Source organism: Manduca sexta, chromosome 27, assembly GCF_014839805.1.
Source record: "Manduca sexta isolate Smith_Timp_Sample1 chromosome 27, JHU_Msex_v1.0, whole genome shotgun sequence".
Classification (NCBI taxonomy): domain Eukaryota; kingdom Metazoa; phylum Arthropoda; class Insecta; order Lepidoptera; family Sphingidae; genus Manduca; species Manduca sexta.
The window spans coordinates 5,594,043-5,620,722 of NC_051141.1; the positions used below are offsets into that span (position 1 = coordinate 5,594,043).

At 34.7% G+C, this 26,680-nt stretch overlaps 2 protein-coding genes across 5 annotated transcripts in view; one reads left to right on the forward strand and one right to left on the reverse strand.

Moving 5' to 3' along the window:
- LOC115448599 (WD repeat-containing protein 47) overlaps positions 1–16,334 on the forward strand; it is a 55,469-nt gene extending 39,135 nt beyond the window's left edge. For all 4 annotated transcript variants that reach the window (XM_037444073.1, XM_037444076.1, XM_037444074.1 and 1 more), the window contains 4 exons: positions 6,136–6,279; positions 9,319–9,474; positions 12,990–13,209; positions 13,974–16,334. In XM_037444073.1, coding sequence (XP_037299970.1) covers positions 6,136–6,279; positions 9,319–9,474; positions 12,990–13,209; positions 13,974–14,119 — 666 coding nt within the window. In that variant the 3' untranslated portion in view covers positions 14,120–16,334. The remainder of the gene's footprint in view (positions 1–6,135; positions 6,280–9,318; positions 9,475–12,989; positions 13,210–13,973) is intronic.
- A 4,026-nt stretch (positions 16,335–20,360) lies between these two features.
- LOC115448606 overlaps positions 20,361–26,680 on the reverse strand; it is a 160,978-nt gene continuing 154,658 nt past the window's right edge. The window contains exon 10 of the mRNA XM_037444047.1: positions 20,361–25,516. Within this exon, the coding sequence (XP_037299944.1) occupies positions 25,452–25,516 (65 nt within the window). The 3' untranslated portion in view covers positions 20,361–25,451. The remainder of the gene's footprint in view (positions 25,517–26,680) is intronic.

The window sequence follows — 26,680 nt, forward strand, 5'->3', positions numbered from 1 at the left end:
TCTGTCCGCAATATAATTATCCAATGTCGTTAGATATCAACAAACGTCGCCGCAATCGACTCTTCGTATTGATTTAAATTAATATGATAATATAATTATTATAGTTTTGACCTTTTATCAGGCAATGCATCGTTCCAATAACATAAACATCTATTTTGAATATTCATGCATCTAGCCGCTTCGCAATATTAGTTGATTTCACTTTTATTTAAAATGTTTAGTAATGTGTTGGATAAGCGGCTCATTATAATATTTTAAATATTTTTACACAATTTCACAGTATTTACATTAAACTTTTTTATTGCCAGCTGCTTTTCAAATGAATATTAAATTGGGCGCACCCTTACGCTAATTAAAAAGGCATTAGCAAACTAAATATACAAATGTAACGGCCCTATAAAAACTAAAATATCTAATTAATAGTACACGCGTTTTGCTCCAATACATTTCACGATAACATATTTCGAAATATAAAACACACTTACGCAGTCCACAAACAGTCGACCTGTTAATGATTCCAATTGTTTAGTTATACAAACATTGATTTGTCATATACTTCAGTATTATGTCGAAAAGTTTGTTATCTTTTTAATACCACAGCTGCGCGACCAGACATTTCCATATTTGGTTCGCTACACTATACAGTTAGAATAAAGTCGTATGTTTCTATACGTTGTGTTCTTCATATAACCTTGTCATATAAACTGCGTAAACAATATGGTATTAAGAATTTTCAAAATAGAAGTTTTATTTCGAAACTCCCTAGTTTCTTTTGTAATGCTGATTTAAGGAGGTTTGTCGTATGCTCAAGATTATGTCGCTCCATACGTCTGCTTTGATTGGCGTCTTTCTACGTGCCCTCATATTCTTAAATATTTTTTATAAGCAGTAGCATCGCTCGTTAAGGATTTGATGAAAGGGTGGTAGGTATCTATACGTGAACAGTTGCAAATAGGTTTTTATGAGTAACATGCATCCCGTCATTATCTTCTTTAGCACTGTAGTACATATTCGCCGCAAATTACGTGAAGGAATTCGCCGCAAATTCGCTGCACGAACGCTCCGCAATAAAATCGCGCGCAATCCGTCCGAGTGATAGGTCCCGTATTTTTAACTTAAGTATCATCAGATTTATTTAAATCATGATGGAAGTGTGATAAAATAAAATGAACCTTTCCTACATTTCTTACGAAGTGACCACTGAATAGTCGCGTCTGCGGAGAGGTCACATCGTCGATTAACGCAAAATAATATTCGACATGGAATAAGTAATTTTGAATATTCAAGTCATGAACAATGAATTAACGACTAAAATCAAATGATATTAAAGGCTCCAATCTAAATAATCGAGATACAGCAATTGATAAACACTAGCCGACTGATCGAGGTAGTGTTTTGCTCAAGTGTTTGTGTTTCTTAGACGCCTACGTCGAGTTACATTAGATATTGATTTATAATAAAAATCTACTGGCAATAAACGTTGCCTTCTAAGTATGGAAAGATTTATATAATATTAATGTCGCGTAGGAACGAATGGAATAATTGCAATTTAATTAGGAAAACTACATTTAGATTGTGAGAATAAAATGTGGCTTACAGACGATAAAATCTTTAGCAATAAACCTGTTTCTACACATTGCATCATCTGCATATTATGCTGATTAATAAGCTATTACTATGCCCACCTTTCTATAAGCGTTTTATTGCTTTAATAAAAGGATGTATTAATGACCTCATCTCAAAAGACTGAACAATAGTTGTGGGAAAACGTAGTATGATAGCAATCAGAATCACCTAGTGGCACTGGACTTGCGAAAATAAATATTGATACAATTGAAATATGAATAGCACTCTATTATCGCAATAGGTAACAACAAAACAATAGAATATTTGATTATTTTTACGTTTGCGTAATCTGTGCGTGTCGTCATCGCTAATGGAATGTCGATGCGTAATCTTATCCTAATTATTATTTCTAATGCTGTATAACACGTGTGAATTCCAATTATTGATAAATTACATTCACGAGGCGCGAACAAAACTGTTAATTTACACTTTTACTGCGGTGATGCGATCAAATATTTTGTCACGAAGCAATACGTCATCAGTTTGTGCAGTATGTGATTATTGTTTGTGCGCATATGTTATTGTCGACTGTATTTTTAGTTGACTGAGTAATATGTTAATCTTCGAGATTTATCTACAATCGCTCTTTATCATATTGTGTTAAAAATGTCGCGAGTTGTAAAACTTCTTGGTTACTCCTAATTCCTCATATTTTTTTATGTTTGCGCCTGTGTTTTAGTTACGTATCCCCTCTTGATACTATTTCAGTCGACGTTATGGTGGAATATATATGTTTTTATCTCAAATGCAATGAATTAGATCCTTTCCGTTCATAAACTTTAAATTATGTAATTAACTTCGTCAATATTATTATATAAGTCCTAAGTCATAATATTTGTTTTTCTTTTATATCATCGCTATATAAGATTTGTATTATTGCTAATCGAATTCCGTCCTTTCGTTCCAATCTTTGTAAGGCACGTAAGCCGTTACTCCGTTTGATGACTCACAAAATGGATAGGATTTGAATTACGTCAATCGACAAGCTAGGTTTAAAGTCGTTTTGTAATAGAATATTTTGATGTCGCTATTTATTTTGAAACAAACATCAGTAAATACATTACAATACTAAAATGGGTTTGTAAAAGTTTCCCTCTCATATTTATCATCAGGGCGATTTTAATGCAAATACTAGCAAATTAACCGAAAGATGTCATTAAGAGTACATGATAAAATATATTTTATGAGCGACATGCCCCACGAATCAGACGCAGATAAACCATATTTATTCTGGATATGTTTGAGTACAACTAATTTTTCAACGCGTAATATAAAGATAATTGTCGGCGATATAATTGGGGTTAAGGTCGTCTATCGGCTCCGTCTCATCATTCAACAAGCGTGTTTCGATAAGATAAAGCTCTCATTTGCTAGATTTTGACATTTAAAGTATACAGGGGCCTTATTCTCTATCCCACACGTTATTTTAATAGTGCGTAACAAGCACGTAACACAACGCATCATGTTTAGGACTATAGAAATTTGGCTTACAGAATACCATTCCACACACATTTCTCGAAGATAACATGACACGGCCGCGTTACCCGTTTACACTATCATACAGAATAAGGGCCCAGCAGTCAACTTTCATTTCAAATTAACATTTTTTTTATCGAACCACTTACTTATTATGGAGAGATAGTGCATTTTAATATGTAAATTTCTATTCCCAACAGTTGCACAATCATAAGCGAATGATTTAAAAATGTATTCCTATATTTATAGTTATTCTTGCAATACATTGTGTGTGTTACGAATCACTTAGGATGAATTCACAATTTTTTGTTTTAGTTTTGTCACAAAAAGTACTTCGACGCGTCACAAGAGCTTAACTGGTAAAAAACTGAGCTTAAATAGGTAATTAAAATAAACGATATAGCAATTATTCATTATTTCACCCCTAAAACAGACGTTTACCAACCTTTGTGTAAAATCCAGCATGACCCAAACTGTAATGGTAAATTTCAGAAAAAATATCTCTTGTTTATTATTTCCATTTACCAGCTCATGTACGAAAATCTTAAAATTTACTTTAACATAAGATACACCGGTAAACGGGTCTTTTAAACGACTTGAAGGAGGGATGTTATTTATTCATTCTATTTTTTTTATATTTGGTCTGCGACGAATTTTTGCCCCGTAGTCCAATTTAAATTATACTTTTTGGGTTCGATTTCTTATAGCTGCGAAATAGTTTCATTTTACTTTCGTTGTTATAGGACGTTGAACGTTAAATACGTAGAGGGAAAGTTTTTAAATCAAATAGGATTTGGTGATTAATATAGGGTTCATTTTAAATTATCAGCTAAGCTAAGTAACAAACATACAAAAATAATGTTTAATTAAATTAGGCACCGTCTCCGAAACAATATTTAACGTGCATATAAACATAAAAACACAAATAGGAAAGAAGATTACATTTATTGTGTTGTAATATTTTCTTATTAAACGTTATATAAAGTTTAATATTTTATTATTGTAGTGGCTTTGAAGTTGGTTTTTGTTTTGTTAAAAAGTTTTTATTTCAGCTTTTTGGTTAGTTATACAGAAACATATAAACTAAAATAACTTTTAAACATTTCGCCGTTCGCATTTCATTTTTATTTTAATCTCTAAAGTTTACAAGTTGTATCTTTCAGAGACCTTGCAAAATTAGATGTAAAAATAAAGCGTACGAGACATCTCGTTAAAGTTGTTCAATTTAGTTTGTTAGAAATGGCGCCCGGCGCTATGCGATACAAGAACGTAGGTATCGGCGCACAATTGCGGTGTTTGTACTCACTGGAGGGTAAATAATTAACGAGTTAGATTCTCGAGTAAGGTCGAATGTTTCCTCTGTATTTATAGCATTAACAATGTATGTACACTTGCTGGACGGTGGCAGTCGGTAACCGAGTTCAACATTAACATTGTTACTTCCTATCCGAAACCGCAGATCGATCGGCACAATTCAGTTAAGGCGCGCCTGTGAGCAAATGGTCTTGAGAAATCATTCGATACAGTTGCATGTTCTTGCATGTTCTCTGGTTTAAACTGTTTTCAGAAATGGTGGTAGAATAAAAATTAACTGAGTCCGAAACAATATTTATCATTTCTAGGATGCGAAATAAATGATTTCATTTCATTGCTTTCCCATTACGGGTGAAAATATGGTTAAAACATAAAAAAAAATTTGGTCTTTCTGAAAATTTTAGATCATTATATATATATCCCTTATTGTAATAACCTATGAAATAGTGTTAGTTGCTGATTAATATGAATCCACGTTAAAAAAATTATATACAACCATAGTAAAGATAATATATTGCAAAAGTTGTTTATTTTTCGTTTCATACATTTGTTATTAAAATATATAACTCTATTTCGCAAAAAATGTCGCTTATAACGTTTTGCACGTTAACCATCGATATGTATTATAAATTTGATAGCTTCTGAAAATACGGTTAGCACGCCTAGCACGCCGTTTCGCGGGGGCTAGGGCCTTAACGCCGTTGACCACAACGGCTAAACACTCATACGCAGTTGTTGGTCAGGCACTTTCACCGACTGTTCACACCGTACAGTGCTGAAAACATTAAAGTCGGGCAGCCGACGGTTTGAGTATTATTTTGAAATAGATTCAAACGAGTTGTAGAAATGTATTGGCCTTTAGAAGTGTAATTAGGCTTTTGGAGTGACCGTTTTTAGCAATGGTTTTATTATTAAGGCCCTTACATTGAGTAAGGGTGACCGTTGAATTGAAATTTAAATCATTGTACTTAATCTATGTTACTGTAATTAAATTGTAGTCTTGACTTAGATGAACTTTAGCTCGCGGCTCTGCACGCGTAACTAGCCACAAAAGTATATTATAAACAAATTGATAACTTTATGTTTTCTATACACGTTATCGTATTTTATTTGAATTAAAGGAAATAACCTTGAGTTTATTTTTGTATAGAGAAAATATTTATGGGTAAAAGTGTATAGGCGATTTAAAGTTTTGAATTTGTTTAGATACTTTACGTCTGTGATTATACACAGATTTGGATGGCGATCCATCGAATGTGATAGTCATGTGATACTTTAGAGCGGTGTAAATGTAATTTAGTTAGGTATAGTCATATGAATAGCATATAAACACTCTCCATGAAATAATACTCAGATGTGACAATTATCATGGCCATCAGTCAAACAGTGTCGGAGTTAATGAATAGCAAAAATACCCACATCATTTTATACATATTAAAATAATACGCATATTATAAACCACACACCCCGCAGAGTGCGTGGTTTTTGGTGACATTTTGGACAAATAGAATATAAAGTTATTCATAAACGTAAATGGCACATAAATATCAGACAGGTAGAATACAAACGTATTTAACTAGTTTGCCATTTTTTTTGCTATCGTAGTCAAAACCTTCATTTTCAGTAAAAACTATCGCGGACATGATATATATAATCATGTATTTAATTTAATTCTTTACACACTTGCCTAAACATTAATAGTGCACATGATTTCAACAGGTTGAATTAACGATGCACGACGGCACCGTCCGCGATGTTTGCTTCATCGAGGACACCTCGAACAAGACCAGCTTACTGGTGAGCGGCGGCGCGGGCGACTGCAAGATATACGTCACCGACTGCGCAATAGGAAAGACGTTCCAGGTAAGCAGCTATCTTAGTGCAGCAAGATGCCGTATGCACCAAAGTAGGCCACTGCTGGTTTAGGCTGGTATGACGGCTTAGGGTGTACGTAGCAGTGGCGAAAGGTGAAGTTGTCTGAAAAGGAATCCTACACAATATAATATAGATATAACTATGCATAAATGCGGTTCGCAAATCATTCTAATGATGATTACATCTATCTATATACATAAAAATTAATCCCTATTTCCCTTGGTCACGCTATCACGCGTGAACGGCTGGACCGATTTCACTATTTTTGTTGTTGTTGTGTTTGTTATTGTCAGGAGAAGGTTCTTATGAAAGAAAACATTCAAAAAATTGCGCGGAAAATTAGAAAATAAAAAAAACTTACGTAAATATTAATTTTATATAACTGTCAATTGTTTGAAATAACTGTCAGCGATTGATAGAATGCGCGCTGCAAATTCATAGTTAAGACGGGACGTCTGTCAACTAGTTGTATATAAATTACGAAAGGCTAGCCGCCAGGAATTGGATTATATGGGCCTCTCGCCACCGGTACGTAGGGTTAGGTACTCGGTCCAATGCTCGCTCGGTGGATGCTACACAGCCGACTTTAGACATTTCATGACATTCTACTCTCATAGTAGTGGAAGCGATATCACGTTTATCCCCGCGAGAAGGTATGTCGTATCACGTGTAATTACAACCTCGTGATGATTGGCCGTAGTTTAGGAATATATGAAAAATGATAGTTCAGGATGTATACGTTCTAAACAGTTCCCCACCATAATGGGTTTCCTGGGCCTGTGCTTCGTGTCCGTTAATAATGTTAAAAATATATAAAGTTATTACAAAATTCATAATTTTTGTCAACTATGAAGTACAACTTAAGACTTAGTTTTCGTTTTAGTCATAGTATGAATAACATTTGGATGATGTCGATAATATAGTAATTGTGTCGTAATTTGTTGGGCTTACACATAATGCCAATATTAAAAAATCGGCTATCTGCTCCTTGGATGTATTAAGCGTAGTCTTATGTTACAGCTCACGTTATCAATAATGTCGGTCAGCTATATTAAATTGTCACTTGTTTGCTCTAATCACGTAAACTGTGGCAGATTTAAAAAAACAAGATCCGAGTGCGATAAATCAATGCTTCATCCACACTTAAGTATTCTCATCGCGAGCTCTCATTTCATTGTACAACTCGATTGAGCTATCGTGTTTGCAATACGAAATTGGCATTTTCTACCTTACATTTAGTCACGTATTGCACTAGTTGGACTTTTTGCTGAATTACACAAGCTCGTAATGATTCATAATTTTATTAATGTAATGCTATAATATACATCATAACTCTACCACTTCAAAAATAAACATTTATACTCTTACTTATAAAAGTTTCGCAAACCTATGCTTAGTTAAAACACAAATTTACTCGATCAGCTGTAAGTCAAAACCTGCCATCTCACCTCTTAACAAGGTTTAAACTAGGAAACGGGTGATGTTTTTGACAGCTATTTAAGTAATTCTTAATCACCTCTTAACGCTAAAACAAGTTTATAAGTAAAAGAATTTTCTCGATATTTCCAACATTGTACAATAGTATTTAATGTGGTAACCCTACGTAGAAACCGCGTGCGTGAATTGTAGTTTGTAGTAATAGATAAGCAATTCCTATCGGGGCGCACGGTTCCTGTCTGTATCACCGTTTGCGGAACCGTTGTACGTGTACTGAATGTCTTATGAACGTAAATAAATACGAAATGACAGGAAACTTGTTATCGTGGCGTGATAGTAAGCTCAGTCGCTGCTCACACCGCAATACATGACGACAATGGATACGTCATGCGAATCTTTAACCTTACCTCGTAATAGATAAAACAGTAAAATCATTGAATTAAAAATTATATATAAATTGTAGGTCTTAAGTATATTTTGTAATTTATAGTCATTTTAAAATGTTTCGTAGTGAGTTAGTATATACATTTTGAAAGTAACAGTATGTATGAGGATTTATTTATTACGACTAATTCGTTTGTAATATAGTAATGCAACCCAATTTATGCGGTGAGGAAGTTAAATTTATCGTTGTGAGTGAAATAAGTGTTGAGCATTATAGAGACAAGTGTGTCTGTACTTAGCAGACATTTGCTCAGATTACCTCATTATAACTTGTGGAAGTAGATTTGTAGATGATTGCGTACAAGTTGATCTTAAATCGACATAGTTTAAGAATAATTTTCATAAAACGGTGTACCCAGGTTCTGTTAACAAGAATTAGATTCATTTCTATAGTATTTATATATAAATTTAGATTCGTATAAATACTAATAATACTTCTTACCGCGAGAACATTACACGCAATATCAAGCGCCTTTATTGCCATTAGTTAAAATTTTCGTTTCATATCAATAAGAATTAAGAACTTAATTACGTGTAACGTTCACATCCATTTATTTTATTCCTTTGTAAATACTCGTGTCGGATGCATAACGAAAAAGTATTTAAGGAATTAATTGAATTTCGAATCGCGCATTCGAAGTTTTAACCTATTCCGAATAATCTTAATTATTATTTCATTATGAAGTATTCGGTAGTTATCAAAAATTATTGTTAGGAACAGATGATTGTATGAAAGTGATATTGGCCCGGAATCTAATGGATTATAATTAACGGATATTGGTTGGGAGTCCGGCCATCTGTCGCATATCTGATAAATTTTGGTCGAAAATATAGAAGTATCTAATTAACCAGATCCATTATATTAATAAAGCAAAATGTGACAGGAGGAGTGAGGAATTTATAATAGCCCAGTAGTCGAAATTCGACCGTCGAATTAAATATATTTGTAACACATTTTATTTCTCTGCACTCCTTATCTTTACGAACTTTAACTATGCGTAAATTGATACTTGCGCGTGCGCGCAATGTGATTAGAAAGGGTGCAAAGGTTTTTCTTCGTGATAATATATATGAGGACTTTCTAAGTCTACTTGAGATAAGACATCAAATGGCAGATATAATATTAAAATTGTATACTTTGTCTAGGCGCTGAGTGGTCACTCTGGACACGTGCTCTCACTGTACAACTGGGGTGGAGCTATGTTCGTGTCGGGCAGTCAGGACAAGACTGTCCGCTTTTGGGATCTGCGGACTGGCGGGTGTGTGAACATCATCTCGCCTCCCTCCGGACAGCCCAGCAAGGTAAAATAGATCTTATATTGTATTTGACAAGGCGTTGATTCGCTAGTATGTGTGTTTGATAAAATGGCTTTAATTTGAATAAATAAATTGTGATAAAATTGTAGGAGTATAATTTTTTTGGTCTTTGCTTAATATCTGTTGTGGTTTGTCTCTTGTATGCAAGAGGTGTAAGTAAAGTATCGATCCTTTTATGTATTTCCGTCAACAAATAAATATATATACGGTATTCCGACTTAAGGATATTGCAACGAGCGTTACGAGATTTAAATTCGAATGACTAGCTTCTTCTCCTTCAGCATTTGGAAAATCAAGGTTTTGAACACATGCTTCCTCTAAAGATTTACAGGTCAAAATGTCTCAAGCCCTAAGTAACAAAGAGTGCAATTTAATGATGTTAGTCATAGTTATATAAGTATGTATCGGCAGGCGAAATGCCAACCGTCTCTTTCGCGATCTGAGGCTCTCATCATTGATAGAATAAATATCCGGATGTATTTAAAAATATATATTTGAGCTAAATTAAACTATACCACTAGCTTTTATTTACATCTACTAGCTTCGTAAACCAGTAAATTTTCTTCACAATTACCCAGCACCGAGTGCAAAGAGTCAAAAGTAACTTGATTCCAAATAAAAACGTCAAAAAATAAATTCAATACACTTGCCCGTTCCAGGCGTAGCGTCGCGGCGCGTGCTTACTGTACGAACAACAAGTTCCGAGTAGGAAATTCAACAGGTGTTAATGCCAGAGACTCAGTTTCAAATGTAGTGCATCGACAACTCTCTTTCAAATAATATTGAAGATTGATGACTTTAATGCGTCGTAAGTTCGAGACTTTTGTTCTCAGACTTCGATGTGAGAACGGCGGAATGCTTTTTAAATTATTAACGGATTATTGATTAAATTCAGTTCTTTCTTTGTCAATCAAGCTACGCGAGAAAGTTGTTTAATGTCTTGATTATTACTTAGTTCAGTTTGGTTTACTGGGTAGTGTAATGTAATATTTTTTTATACTGCGTTATTTTTTCGTTGGCCTGCTGTCGTAACAATTACAAACGATATGGATTACGTAATTTCTTCGATTTTTTATTACAAACTTATGTGTATGACCTACCGGAAGTGAGGTTGCGAATCGTGCGCACCAATAAGTTTTCGAAACTTAAATACCAATTTTCATATCACGCTCTAACTAGTAAAGAAAGCACGCATCCACGCAAGTGTGAACGGACTGGCAATACCGCAGCGTACGCGTTCTGTTATGTCTTTGATTTATATTATGATGTTGTGGTTTCGTGAAGTCTGCCACAATGCTTTTCGCAACATGAAAGTCACCGTTTCTTTTTAGAATACCGTGCTGTCGATATTCGAGAGTACTTTGTCATGTTGTGTAGTTTTATATGTTTACGCAGTTTAACAAGTGTTTCGTCGTAATGTGGATTAACAGTACGCGGTCACAAACCGAAAAATATAGGGATGGCACTTTTTCGAATTTATGTGTATATTCATTGTTAATTACCACTCTCTTTAACCATCACCAATTTATAAAGTACAGCTTAGTTTACAAGAAATAAAACTACACAAGACTGAAAATATATCTCAGATATGCGAAGCTGAACAGTATCTATACAGTCCGGAAGACCAGAACTATTTTGTACAAAATCTACTTACACGTGAAAAACTTAAAAAAATTGTAGTCCTATTCTGCCAGACCAGTTTATATACGGTTCCGAATCACTGCTCTTGCCGGCTACCGGCCATTACTCGTCGGTTGGCATGACAAAAGCCGCGTTTGCCACGGATGTAACTCAATTTACTCGCAACAGTTTTGTCACATGACGAACGGTACTTCTATTGTCAGATATTGATTGTTATTTGAAAGTGGAATTTTCTTTTATATGACAGCCCTGCGTATAGGTTTGTAGGTTACGTTGTTGCTTCCAAAAGTTGTCTTTTTTAATGTTTTCAACGATTAACATACATTTTCGCACAAATATTATTTCCCAATAATTATGTAGGACTTGCGGTTGGGAGTCGGTTGTCAAATGAGGACGAGATCCCGGTATTTGGTTGATAGCTCGACCTCCCCATCCCCTTCCATGTAGTTGTTGTGGTTGTAGAATGTAATTTTAGCTATGAAATAATCGCTATCAAAACAATAAAGAGCTAAAATCTTTATTAATGAATGAAAAAGAGGGATAAGTGTAATAACTTGGTTTAGGGTTGGCACACGCTGACTATATTTCACGTAAAAGTAACGATCAACATAGATTTATACCGGTAATTTTTGGGTTCGTACAGCGGCATTAAAGCGGTTAATGGCTTTAGTATGTGACCTAGGTTTTATAAGACTTCATTTATAATTAAAACACATAAGGTATTGGTTTTTACTTTTCACAGTTATAAAGCATCTTTGTTAATCCGAAGATTGTTGGTTGTGCACAAAGTTTGTTCATCGCTTTAAATTAAGACAAACTTAGGGCCCGTTTTACAACTTTTGAGTAACTGCTTCTAGCCACGTAAACGTATAAGCTAAGCAAATACAAAATTCACATTATAATCGCTCTTAAATAAATGGTAATAAGATGAGTACTATCTACAGAAGCTGTTTAATACGATAACTGTTATATAATATTTTGTAAAAATTTATGGAACAGGCCCTTAGTGTTGCTACTTGTCGTATTATTATTTTTACGTTAACCACAATATGTTTTTCGTATCAAGAAAGCGGCACACAAATACACGCAGTGCTATAAAGATTTATTAGTGGCAACCAGCGGAATCTCCGAAGGAAACTCATTTTTCATGTTACATATTTTCTGTATACATTTGGCAGAGTTGCCATCGTGCAAAGAATTACTTTCTTCAGTTTGTTAGTTGAGATATTTATAGCAAGTATTGTGTTCTGATCCATTTTCTTATCATTTACAGATAATGGACGAAAATTTTATAGAATTTTTGAAAAATGTATGTTAAATAGATTGTGAATAAATGTTATGTACTCGCAGTTTGTATTCGTTATTTGTTTCACTGCATGTTTTGTGTACGTTTTATTTGATTTAACATACAATAAATTTGTTTCTGTTTTGGAAAAAGCAAACAAAAGCGGATCTGCTTCAATGTTGCGTGGGATGAGCCCCATTCATACATGTTTCCGAAAATTTGGGATTCTAACTCCTGTTTACAATTCGGATGACATTTATTTCATATACATATTTTTACCGATTTTTACATTTTCGGCACACAATAAAAATGTTTGACGTATACCTTTTCTGAATGTTTGGTGCCGAAACGCATTGCACAATAGAAGTTTTAATTGCTTCTGGAGCAATGATGATGTAATTTTCGTATTTTTTTATTACTTTTAGCACTTTAGGCGTAATCGCGTCGACGAGTAATAGCATATATAATAATGTCATCGATTTCTATCAGACCAGCGATAATGGGTAGCTTTACTTCTCTATCGATCAATGGAATAAGAAAAAAAAGGAATTAACCTTTTTGGTTTTCCGATCAGGGGTCAGCAGTAGCGTCTTTGGCGGTGGATCCGAGCGGGCGGCTGCTGGTATGTGGGCACGACGACGGCACGTGCGCGCTGCACGACGTGCGCGGGTCCCGCGCGCTGCAGCGCTTCACGCCGCACTCGAGCGACGTGCGCAGCGTGCGCTTCTCGCCGGGCGCTTACTATTTACTCACAGCTGGGTACGACGGACGGGTTGTGCTTACCGACTTACAGGGTGAGTGTTTTTTTTTAACTTGTAATAATTGGTTGTGCATACGAAAGTGTAAAATGAGATTTTTTTTATACGACGACGGCAAAGTGACGCCCCTGCCGTTGATCTTAAGTGGAATGGGGTTCCATGGAATGTTGACTGACGAGAGATGATTACTCCACGGCAGTCGACACAGTTATGCCGGCCTGTTGGAACCACATATACACAGGCCATTATGGCGGGTTTTAACACCTCATGTATGATGATCGCTATTTTGGTGGATATAAAATATAACCACCAGAAAAATTGTATTGTATAATTCGAATTGTAATAGTGTGGTAAGTCAGTTTATTACGTTGTTGTACTGTCATCTCCTACATTTTGTAACCTGATATGTCTTGTGTCCCGTTCGCAATTCCGTATCGTTCGTTTACTAACACGATAAGCCCGGAATTGGATCCGTCATCCCTTAAAAGACTTTAATATTAGCAAACGGCCCGTCGTAAAAACTAGTCCAATTTTTATTACAACCTTCGTAAAGAGTTTATTGCCTCAGAGGTCTAGTAGCTGTGTATATAACCTGTGGACTGGAGAGGTACTGCCTTCCACCTCGCAACTGTGCCAACAACAATGTAACATTTATAATATTTTTTCCGATATTGTAATTCACAAAGGGAGCATCAGACAAGCTACTGGTTCTAAATACTTAATCCATCGATATCTCCAACGTGCTTGTTGATATGTGTGCAATTGATTTCACTGTTCGTAATATGACGTTTGTTTGACAGGCGACCTTACCTGCGCCTTGCCGAGCGTGCCCGTCGCCAGGCATCCGGACAAAGTGATCTCCGCCCGATGGCACCCGGACGACTTCTCATTCCTGTCCACCTCCGCCGACAAGACCGCCGTGCTTTGGACGATACCGCCTGTTTAGTGCTACTAACGCCACCTGTCTGGTTAGCATAGCAACTAGCAACCCTCGCTTATAGCTGCCGACTCGCTGAGAACCCTGGACGGCGAACGAATGATCATGACGACTGCGAGCGAATGTTTAGAGATCGCGCTTACGTCTTCCGGATCGAACGCTGTCATTAGTGCACTGTGAAAGTGTATGCCAAAATAACCAATTAAAACACTAATATATTTTATTTCAATCTTGATGTCCAAAGGGCTGTTTAACCATTGAATTGCATTAAGATATAGGCCTCGAATAAGGCCCGATTTTCCAAACTGTGTAATTTTCTACCGCCTAATAAGCTTTGTGTACGTCTGTGATAATTATTCAGTGTTTTATCTGACATAATGACAGTTATAAGAAGTGACAAAAAGTATAACTACGACAGACGTATACAGCGCTTATTAGTAAGGTGCCTTTATGTCAGGGTTTTAAAGGTGATTTTAAAATGCGCCGAACATGTTTTTGATAAATAAACAGGACCATCTATTTATTTTGACTGTTTGTTCGCGCGAATTATAGTGTGGTAAGAAACATTTAAGCTAGCTTGCACAACGACTAACTAAATATAATTAACGCAACGTATATTTAAACCATGGTGATGTCGTCAATTCATAATGGCTGACAGTTAAAGCACATTTTAAATTTGTTTAGCGCTAAAAATGTTAAGTAAATCGTTGTGCTAGGTAGCCTTATAAGATAATATCTACGGGCACGTGTGGAAGAATTAAAATTGACATAATTTTGAGCTGCTCTATGACATTATGATTGGTGTTAACATGAAATATCGGTGGTGTTTACCGACGCGCAGTGGCCTTGAACACATTAAATTGAGTTTTGATTAAAACTCAACCTTATCAATATTCTAAGATGGCTGATATTCAAAAAACACCATTCCCGTCTGACATAAAAAGAAAAGTGGGAAGTATTTTATTACGATTGTTATAGTTTTGTTATATTTAGTGGCGGCAGAATTAACCCCTAATCGTTTATTAATGTTGTGGTATAATTTGAACGAGATTGTAATTGTTACGAACGTTTATTGACGCAGCGTTTTGTCTTATCTATGCACTGTTTACGCTATCGCACCCGACGAACACGAACATAGCTTTATTATAAAAAATTACCCCAAACGTGCTTCGGATATGCAGGAAACATAGTACATTATACTCGTATAGGTTATAGCCGCTTATTTATACAACCGTATTAACGTGCTGTGTATTGCTTCTGGCTTTATCTCATCGACCCAAATGAAAGCTTTAAATGAAAACCGGCCGTGGTCAAGACGCATTTCTACAAACGTTCACGCTAGGAAACAATGTGTATAACAATTACTTATTCGATCGATAAGTCTATCGCTAGTATATGTCTTTGCTTAACATTTTTTTGTTGTTTTCATTAGCGTTAACGATTTTGAGTAAGCGTCTTGGCCACGTCCTTGGATGTATGCTACACGTACTGTAATCTGTACGCGATGTGATAGTTTGTCACAACAATAGATGTAAGCTTATGTACGTTTTAATTAAATTTACACACAGGTGTCGTCCAAAATTTGATTTTATTTATGACGAATGTTAAATTATATTATTGTCGTGATTTTATGACGCTATTTAAATCGGACTAACTTTTCCATGTAAAATACAGTGATGGTACGTTAGATGTAACCGAATAATTTTAAAACAGATTGGTCTACCTTGTGTGTAGAACAAAAAAATATGTTAATCTCTATGTTTTTATTTCCAATCATGATGAATTGTTTAGTCCATTTTATTTTAAGAACGCAGTGAAAGTTATTAATGTTAGGTAATTAAATGAGAATCTTAAAGATTGTAACGTTACTTAAATATATTAAATATTAGTGTATGTAATGCAGCGTTGTGCGACTTTGCACAAATTTAATAAGAAAATTAATGTTATTATTGAATGATTACGAATGGTATTGCCATATCGTATTTATCCAACAGACGCTTACATTAAGTATTGTTTGATATGTTTTATAATCGGACGTTTATTACATTTGTGCTCAGTCTGCTTGCACAAGTTATGTATTAAAATATATTTACGTATGATAAACGAAACATGTCTCAAATGCAGCACCATCGAAATGTATCTATAACGGATAATGTTAAACCGAATTTCTTTAACTAAATGTATCCATTATGATTTTAAGAATATAATCACATTATTTACGTAATTGTGTTTTTTTATTATTGCAATATGATAATCTTACCCCTCTTTCCAAGAGTAAGACTTAATGTGGATCTAAATCAAATAATTTATCTACAACGGACATATAACAATGTTAACGAATCGTCTTTTGATATTAAATTTTGTATTGCTGTGCGTTTACCGCCAGTAGTATGAATTTATTGAATAAGGTACCTACACTATAAGCATACGAGATTCGTAAGTCGAGAAAACATCGTAATTAAAAAATTGGCTGCTATGCATGCCATTTACAGGCAGACTCAACAATCACAAAATAATTATATTATGAGTATTTCTCAAAATTTTTCTACAAAATTAAGCATATGCAGCGGAATAGCATATACGAATAGCAACTCCGTTCCCCCGTCCCATCCTAATAAATACTCCTCGCATCGTAATCATCATTGCTGAGGGTCGTGATACCCTGAACATGGAGTGACCTTTCTCTTGACTAAGTTGCGCCACCTGATCCTATCTTCAGCATTGTGGAGCGCAACATGAAGTTTGGTGCCAAGTGTGGAGCAGATAATTTAATAAATACTATATGTTTGTATTAGTCACTTTTCTGTGCCAAGAGGTGGTTTCACTCCCAGCCTGGTCCATGTGTATGAACGTTGATATTCTGTGGATGGGTGATAATGCCTGATTTTCGCCCTTCAAAAAATTAACGTAGTTGTCAATGTGCTTCCTGAATTATGTTTTAACACATGTCTATGCTAATCTTGGTCCTATGGCCCTCATCATGAGAGTGAGCATGGATCACGGAATGGTAAAATAGCCAAGTGCACCGCATTGAAGAAAAATATATCTACCCCTTTTTATCGCTGCTATTGTTTCGAGTTTACAACACCGAACGAAAGCATTGTTAAATAATCATATAGTCTAAGAGCCCGTGAACCCCAGACCTTCGTTATTTTATAAAATCTGAAAGTTTGTCAGCGCATGCTCCCAACACGTAACAGCGATGGGCCACTATGAAGTTTGGGCTACAGTGGCTTTGGCAGGTACACGGTATTAAAGGTGTGTAAAAGGTGTGTGTGTATCAAAAACGTCTGGCTAACGAGGAAACATTATTTACTTATTACCCAAGTACTATATATAAAAATCAGCGTTTATACTATAACGTAAACAAAATTATAACTTCATGAACATTAAGGGTGTCTGGCAAGGGATTGCCACGATGTTAAGTGTCTGTCAATGAATAACGTGATTTTTAATAATTTTCTGAAGGTAATACCATAAAATCTCACTTTATTATTTGATGAAACTAAACCGGTATTTTACACATCTTTAGTACCGTGTGCCTGCCAAAGCCACTGTAGCCCAAACTTCATAATGGCCCATCGTTGTTACCTGTGTTGGGAGCATGCGCTGACAAACTTTCAGCTTTTATAAAATAACGAAGGTCTGGGGTTCACGGGCTCTTGCTCTAATAGATATTAGTCTGCAATTTAATATTTTTTTTCCTTGCGAATTTTGTCACTGTAAATAGGTGATATTGTAATTCTGTCTAACTGGGTAGACGGTCCCAAGGCGTAACGGATAATTTGGGAGCAAGATTAGAATTGATGAATTTTAGCACTTAAATAATTTATGCTTTGATAATTTCTTATGATGATTCTTATTTCTTTTCAAATTTTATATATTATATGTATCTCGCGACAAAACAAATTTAAATTTGTATTTATAAAATATAGATGGACATTGTAACTTTTACTTTTTGAACACCTCAGCTTGCAATATATATTTTAATTAATTCTCTTTGACCTCAGCCATGACATGACCGTGGACAATGGAGGCTGCAGTCTTCGAAACGGCAGGGGAAAATTATAATATATTAAAAACCGCGATAAAATCCGAAAAATAATATCATTTCCAAATTTAATGATTATTTTTTTCACAAAGATATCCATATATGTATATTATATTTTAATAAAAATGTGTGGGATAAACAACAGCCAATCGAAAGCTGCGATAGTTAATGAACAAGTGCTCATCTTTGAAGTTCAGTGGTCGTATTGTGTTTTTGTTGTCACGTCACAAACAGTCTCACAAAAATATATCATAAATTGGTTATTGTATATATACTTATGGAAGCGGCGATAGCATAGTTGAAAGTGGAGGGGACTGCCGAGACGAATGTCCGCAGGTTCAAAACCTGAGGGCACTCACCTCTGATTTTTCTAAAGTTATGTGTGTATACTTTGTGTGTTATGGTTTGCTTAAACGGTGAAAGAAAAATCGTGAGGAAATCTGCATCCTGACAAATTCTTCAAGAATTTTGAGGGTATGTAAAGTCTGCCAATCCCCACTAGGCCAGCGTGGTTGCACTAAGGCCTAATCCCTGTCGATAGTAGAGGAGGCCTCTACCTAGCAATAGGATAGCATATAATACAGGGCTGATATTACATTTTACGTTATATAATATATTCATATTCATCTAAAAAATCATTAACACGTGATCCATGGTAAAGTGCCTAACATTAAAAAGATACCTCTTTTTGAACAAAGACAAAACAAAAGCACACAATTTTCATACAAGCGAATTCAATCTTCACATTGTACAATATTATGTGTGTCAACTTTCTTAATGCGTGAATCTAGTGAGCAGGAAATGCGTTCCAGTTCGGATTGACTAGGATCTAGTTAGTAACTCTAGAGTCGTGCACTTCAGGCGCACAGCGGATTATTCAATTTACTTCACCGTACATACATATTCTGTTTTAACGGATTATCATAGATTTAAAGGCGAATTTGCAAAAATGATGATTTGAAGTAAATGAATATTGCAAAATCGATGATTTCAACTTTTGCTCAGCGTTTACTTTGCTCGTCTGTTGTAAAAAGGCGAAATGGAAGTTAACTATACAGTTAGACCATTTTTGAACTAAAATTACTTGAACACAGTATAGGGTCATCTTGACATAGCATTAACAGATGAAACCACATACTCGTCTTTACGTTTGCTAACCTCATGCCATAAATAACAACAAATAACAAATATTTTCGCCAGAAATCCCGGTTTTAGTTTTAAAATTTTTTGTTCTCTATTTGGTTTAATGCAAATTTGATATGCATAAGCCCTTTTTTCTGTGATGGAAATCCAGCTTTAACGGATATCTATTTATTTATTTACTAAAATTAAGACGCAAAACATATCACAATCAAAATTAAAGCAAATTATAAAATGTACAAGTATAAAAACTAGATTGTATTCTTAAACATTGCGCCCTTATACTAGTTAATTACTTAAAGTGCGGACTAAGATAAATTAAGACTTGAGTACTGTGTATAGATAAAAAATTGAAACAAGAAAGTACTAAGTATAACTAAGTATAAGTGTAACTTAAAAATATATGACTAACTATTGCGGGTAAATATTAATTGTTTTAGACTGCTTGATATCTTCTTAGTTCCGGAACAGCAGTATGAGGAACAGAAGTAGACATCTTTTAATCATCATATGAATGAATAAAATCCGTTACCAGTCAGAATCTTCATGTCCCGAAAAGTCAGTCTATTCCTACAATTTGTCCGTCTTGCTACTGTTCGGTGTGCGGACTGCAAGTACCCGGAACTCTTGGATTCGAATGCCAAGATGGGCTCCAATTTGTTTGTGTTTTTCTAAAATGGTTTGGCTGATATAGGATATTTCCGATAGAGTACCTAGTCGTCAGGCACTTTGTCGATCGCAAAAGCTAAGCTTCACTTCGCAATACACGTTTAGAAACAAGAAGTATATTATTCGGACCCCACAAAGGAATAGATAGAATTATTTTTTCTCAAACGTATTGCGTGGACAGAGAATGAAACGCAATATAGAGATATATTATAGACACAATTTATTCATTAACAGACAATCAACAGGAGTAGCATAAATATGTATTATCATTTAACAACATAATATACAATTAAAACTTATACTTAACTATTGGTAGAATTAACATAATTTACATGTGAATGTAAATTAATTACATAAAATACCTACATATTGTATGTCTAGGTAAACTAAAATAACAGTTAATTAACGTAACTTAATACTTACTTTAAAATTATACGTTACTCGAAAATATAAATTATGGTCGACATGAAATAGCGCAGGAATAGTCTTTAGAGATTAACACCAATATTATATTTACGGATAAAACGTGACATTAAATGTTTGCATAATTACTGACACCGTCTACTATATTTCGTAATATTATGACATTTATGTTCAAACTATTACACTAAGGGCTCGACCAGATTACAGGCGTCCGACGCGCGTTGATTAAACATTCGTAGAGTAAAATCTGGGTTCGCATGTAAACAATGTTGTTCCAATAAAACCCCATGGCAGCGATTAACGCGCGTCTAGCCCCTGTCATCTGGAGAAGGCCTTATCGTACTGTTACTTGGCTAACATACATGAATTAACTAAGAAGCGCTATGCTACTGGAGAAGGTACCTGACTCTACTGGATCTGCAATATTGACTATGATATACTAACCATCAAGTAATCCAACCACGTTTTTATAAGAAGAGGCACAGAGACAAATAGATATTGGTGGGAATGTTAATAAATTTTATAGTCAAATTATAATTAGTTATATTTATGGTTTCATTTCTATGAAACTATTATAAACTTGTAGAGTTTGTTCAGTGACAAAACCCGCAGGTCGATATTGATGGCTAGTATTGTGATTATTTTAGACACCGAAAACTTTCTATTCTAATGAATTATTTTGTTATATTCGTGGTTATAATGTAATATAATCGATGACGAACATCGCTACAACAAACAAGATATATTTAAAATCTTACCATCATCTAACTTAATATATTAAGAAATACCTCGAAAACTGAAATGAACCTTTTAAAGGAAAAGTAATTGGTAAAAACAAAATTGCATTATCTTACCAAAATATAGACTATATTATGTTATCCTACGATACAATTTGTATTCTAAATTATACTAAATAAACTCCAACTTGTATGTAAAGCTTAAAAATCATGGAGCAGTAACAGAAATCACAGAACTCGGTAGCACTAAAAAGAACTGAAAGATGTGTCTTCAGTACACAAACTGATGGAAAAAGTGATAAATCATAAAACTCGGGACAGTTACTTGTACCTATATATTATGTTAACATCTATATTATTAATTTGATTACCATACGTAGAGAAGCAAAATTGAATGTTACATATCTGACTATAACGACTGCGATGCCTTCATTACTACGTATACACCTATGTTATAATTAAATTTAATGGATTATCAATTAATAAATGCATCAAACTGTCTCACGTAGTACAGAAGTCGAAACTACTTTACTCGAAAATCAGGATGGTCGGTCCCAAAACGCCCAGACTCAAAACAAATATTTATAAGACGCACCAAGCTATTTCTATACGGGACCACGAAGTAGTTTATACAAACGGAAGCAATCCTGATGCGTCATGGAAGCCATAAAACTACTTATTCAAAGAAAGGTATGAATCATAATACGTTCCTAAATCGAATAAATTAACCAAATAATTATGCAATAATATTAAAAACGTTCATATATTACTGTATTGAAGTTTTTTGGTTACATGTACAGACATATGTAAGATTCTTAATAGTAAATATTCGGTTCACTAATATAAACATGTTGCAAGTTACTAGTATAGTGTACCTACGTATCTATTACCTAGCAAGCAATGTTAAGGAGATATAAAGTTATTGAGCAACGAGAGCAGGTAATTTCCCATCATTCCAGTAAATGGAAAACTAAAATACGGCTTCCATTTTAAAATAATTGCTTCAAAGGGTAGAAAAGTCTTATTTTATGCAGGCGGTCGTAAAAAAAATTTAATTCAAAGCTTCTCGCAGTTATAGCCGACCACGGAAAACGTAATTTAACATTCCAATTCAACGAATTTAAGACATGCCGCCACAAAAATTAAAACAAATTAATCAATTTAATTTAGATTTAAGTCAGCGGTAGGTATGTACAGTAAAATACAAATAAAATCTTTCTATCAGTACTTAGTTGGTTATAACATCTAAGTAGTCAAAGCTTTTCAAGTAATAGTTATATATTTTTTTTGGATTTTTCATATACATTTCATGATAATAACATCAAAATATTGTATATATTCATCATAATATACTAATGTTACAAGCACAGAGTTATTGTAGTTATTAATTGTGAGGAATAGGATGCTACATCAAGACTTTATGCACTAGTTTTTGCTGTTTCAACTTCAGGATAGAGGCTTATTAAGATTTTCTTTATCAGAATACTTAATAGTGCTGCTTACCGCACTATAACGGAGATGTGAAGGAAAGGAACTAAACAGACGACTTGGAATGAATCCTGTATTTAAGTTAGCATTTACAAGATTACAATAAGAAAGGCTTGTATACATTTAAAATGTCTAAGAAATGTCCTGTATTCAGAGCTGATAAGGTCGTATAGGGCAGTGGGATGTTTCACACAATTACTGAACCTGTGGTGTAACGCTGGTGTTCCTTGAATAGTCCTTCGCAAACAGTCGATTAGCCAGCAAGTTGGCGTACATACCTTACAAAATCACTTACAGTACTTTTTACTCGCTACCACAAACATGACTAGCTTCGCTTGTACCCTGTTCGCTCCCTGCATTCATGTCACCTTAAAGATAATACTCGTAAATAGCCATTTACACATTGAATTTGTTTCAATAATTAAACGTGTTACACTAAATATCATTTGGCAAGTTCTAATACTGTATGTAGATGAAATGTGTACAAGAAAATATAAAGACTTTTCTACTAGACAATATGGTTAAATTGTTAAAGCATCTATCGAAAAGAAAAAAGTATTGAACTTTTATATTCATTTTGATAACGACTTATCATGTTAAAAGGCTATAAACTGTAATAAATGTTTAGCAAATCAGTTTTATTTTAATCTACAGGTCTATTTGTTCACTTGCCCGTGAATAATCGGCGAGTGTCTCTAGTGTTTATCCCCTGCGGAAATTAGTTCCAGTATGTAGTTTGTGCTTCGTCGTTCTACTTAAAAATATTTCTACGGAGTCGTATTTTGATATGCGTTGTCATTTATGACGCTATTTATCTATCAGTTCTTATCAAAGTAATAAGTGTTTAGGCAAATTGTAAATGTCTAGAATTGGTTTCATTTTAATCGTTTACAGGTATGATTATTGGATATTTAGAATTTTATTTTTGTACAGGACATAGCGAATTGTCTACAATAACCTATGGTACAATGCCTTTTCCATTCGTGTGCATGTCTGAAATGAACCTAATAAATATTTACTATTGCAAATCTAGATAACATATTTTTATGACAATTAAAAATATTTAGTTATGGAAATTTAATCATATTTTTATTTAGGTTTATTAAGTTGCCAGCTCGTGTGTGCTAACAATGGTTGGTATCGAGCCCAACTCTGATAGACTAGAGATTATAGTATAATTTTCCGGTGCAGAGATGTTTTCAGCTTGAACAAATTTAATTGGAGTTAGCTTTACAGTGTATACTTTCCTGTCTACTCAGATCAGAATATTTGAGATAATAACTATATTATATAGCATTTTACTAAAGAGCAATTATTATTTAACATCCCGTATATTATTAATATTCTAATAAATTGAATTTATAGAGAAATTTGTTTACTTAATTACATCAACAAAAGATCTTAATATAGTAGTTGAACTTAAAACGTATTTGCACAGCAAAAGTTATGGAGGTGCATTTAAAGTGTGTTTTTGCAATGAAGATGGTAGGTATAACCCCAGACGGTTGGTGCCCGCTAAAATCGGTTCAAGGGCATCGCATGACCCGCCGTCTAAGCCTCGAAGTTTTAACCTCGCATGGTCTAGATTAGGGTTGTCAGTTAGTTACGAGTAGGTAGAACTCAGCTAAGAAGCCAATTTCGGAGCACTATGTCTTTAATTTTTAAACTATTATTATAAGATGATGTTTAATCAATAGTTATTTTCTACATCATTTATTACAGTACATTAAGAATAATTGTTTATTTCAAGTGAATATAGAAACATTATAGTATAGATATGTGCCATGTACATTTTTGTTTTCGAAGGATAGACTATGTGTTTATTAATTATTCAGAAATATAGTTATTTTAAATTTACCAAAAGCATTATGCGTTTCTTGAGAACAGTGATCTCTGAAACGTGTCAATGAATTGCTGCCTTATGTATTACATTAACTGAGTCGGGATATCATCGAAGGTTTCAGGTGAAACTTAGTGAACTGCTGCACCGTATTGTAGAATGATATTCAATGCATCGAATCGAAGTGCAACTGTCTTTTACAGTAAAGGAAGCGGGGGTTGCACACCGGCGCTTCCTTTATTCTATATCCGGTATAAACGACGCTCCTCGTGTGTATTCATAGTTTATCGTCTAATGATTGCATTCTACAGCAACTGAAAAATATTTTTTACTGAATAATCCTGACATTTCATCGTCATTTCTAACCTAACCAAACTAGGAATTTTTAATTAAAAGCTTACTAAATATGACAATGGTGCTTTGAACAAACCAATCAATTAATTAATGGAGTCGCCAACGAAGTTCATGACCATTTACTTTTCATCGCACCGGAATTTATTTTTATTGGAACATGACAAAGTGATGCTATAGATAAAAGTTACTGGATGACACAAATTGCGATGCTGCGTGGGAAAATTGATTTCTTTTTTCAGAAAATCGTTTACGTGATGAAACCGAATTAATGTTTTAACCGACTGTGTCATAACATGGTGAGGCAATGTCGTTAGTTTCTAAAAAATGTTTAGAGATCAACGAGTTATTTTGAAGCTTATGAATCGCTTGGCAAAGTTGAATGTTTATTTTCACCGAAAGACGTTTGGAGTCAGTGATAAGTACCTATTTTGATCGATTGAATTGATTGAATGAACGTCCTCCGGTAGAAAGTACACAATTCAAATACGAGTTATCTTTAAGGTGATGTCAGATCCGTGTGATTTACAAGTAGGAGTCCTTGTGGGTTTCATCTGCGGGCGGTACTCCGGCGGCAGACATCTTGCGGCGCTCGATCCGTGCGCGCGAGACTGGCCGGTAGTACTGCTCGCTGCGCCGGCGTCAGCGTTCCGGCGCCGGCGTCTCCGACTCCAGCTCCATCCACAACGAGCTGATCACTCGGCCGTCTGCATTAAAACAAACACTTATTATTCTTCGTCAACACTAGACGATTCTACATTTAACGGCAACCATGGCGCACGGACAAATTAGCAAATGTACCGTGAATTTATATGCACTTATGATTCGCGATTTGCTGAAAGCTAGTCTGTTAATTGTATACGTATCAAATAAATTTATGAATAAATTATTCTGATCTGCTTTACTAGTCACTAAGCTAAACATTGGAATAATTAGGCCAATAAAAAAAACAATTTTGAAAATATAATTTAATTCATATTTTATCACATTTAAATAAATTCGCCAATTCGCTTCGATATTTTTCTGCACCGTTATTTCTTCGTATTTAATCGCCGTTAATTCCGCGATTTTCCGACCAATGTTTCATACGAGATAACATTTTGTCCTCGGTAATGCACAGTCGCCCGATTTAGCTAACAGCGGTAGAATCCGATGCTCGATGTTTGTGCTTTGCCTAATAAAACAAAACGTATTTATAAAGTTCTGAAGAATTTTGTGAACATGATCAGATTTTCAAATAATTTCAAAGTGAAAAGTATAAGTAAATTTATAAATAGTGCAAGCTTTTAACATTATTAAGACAGCTAGCGAGCAGATAGTTAAATCATAATAAGCTGAAATATATTAACGACATTGAATAGTAAGAGTCAACCATCATTCAACTCACCAACCCACATTTGGCCAGCGTGGCATATTACGGAACAGGCATCGTTCCGTATTCTGTGGGTCCTGAGCCGGGCTGTGGGACATATATACATAGCCATGATCATGTCAAATAGAGACTGAGAGTAGAAAATATCATCACAAATCCCGATAATAACGCTTACCAAAACAAATTGATATTTGGTAGCGCGAGACCGCAGTCCAATGGCATTCAACCTCAGAAACCACTAGTTATTGACGCAGGATATAAGTTTCTTGACATACTTTACTTGCCTCTATGGCCATGTCTGATCGCTGAGTGCATTTCATCTCAGTCAGAAGTTCAGTTTTTGCTGCACGCATCAAGTAATATATGACGGATATTAATTTTGTGTCTGTAATAATACTTGTTATTTTACATGTACATTTGTTGGTAATTGCTCTTGTTATGAATATTAATGTCATGCAATTGTGGCATCGGTCGTAAAGAAGAAGAGGTACACTCCAGA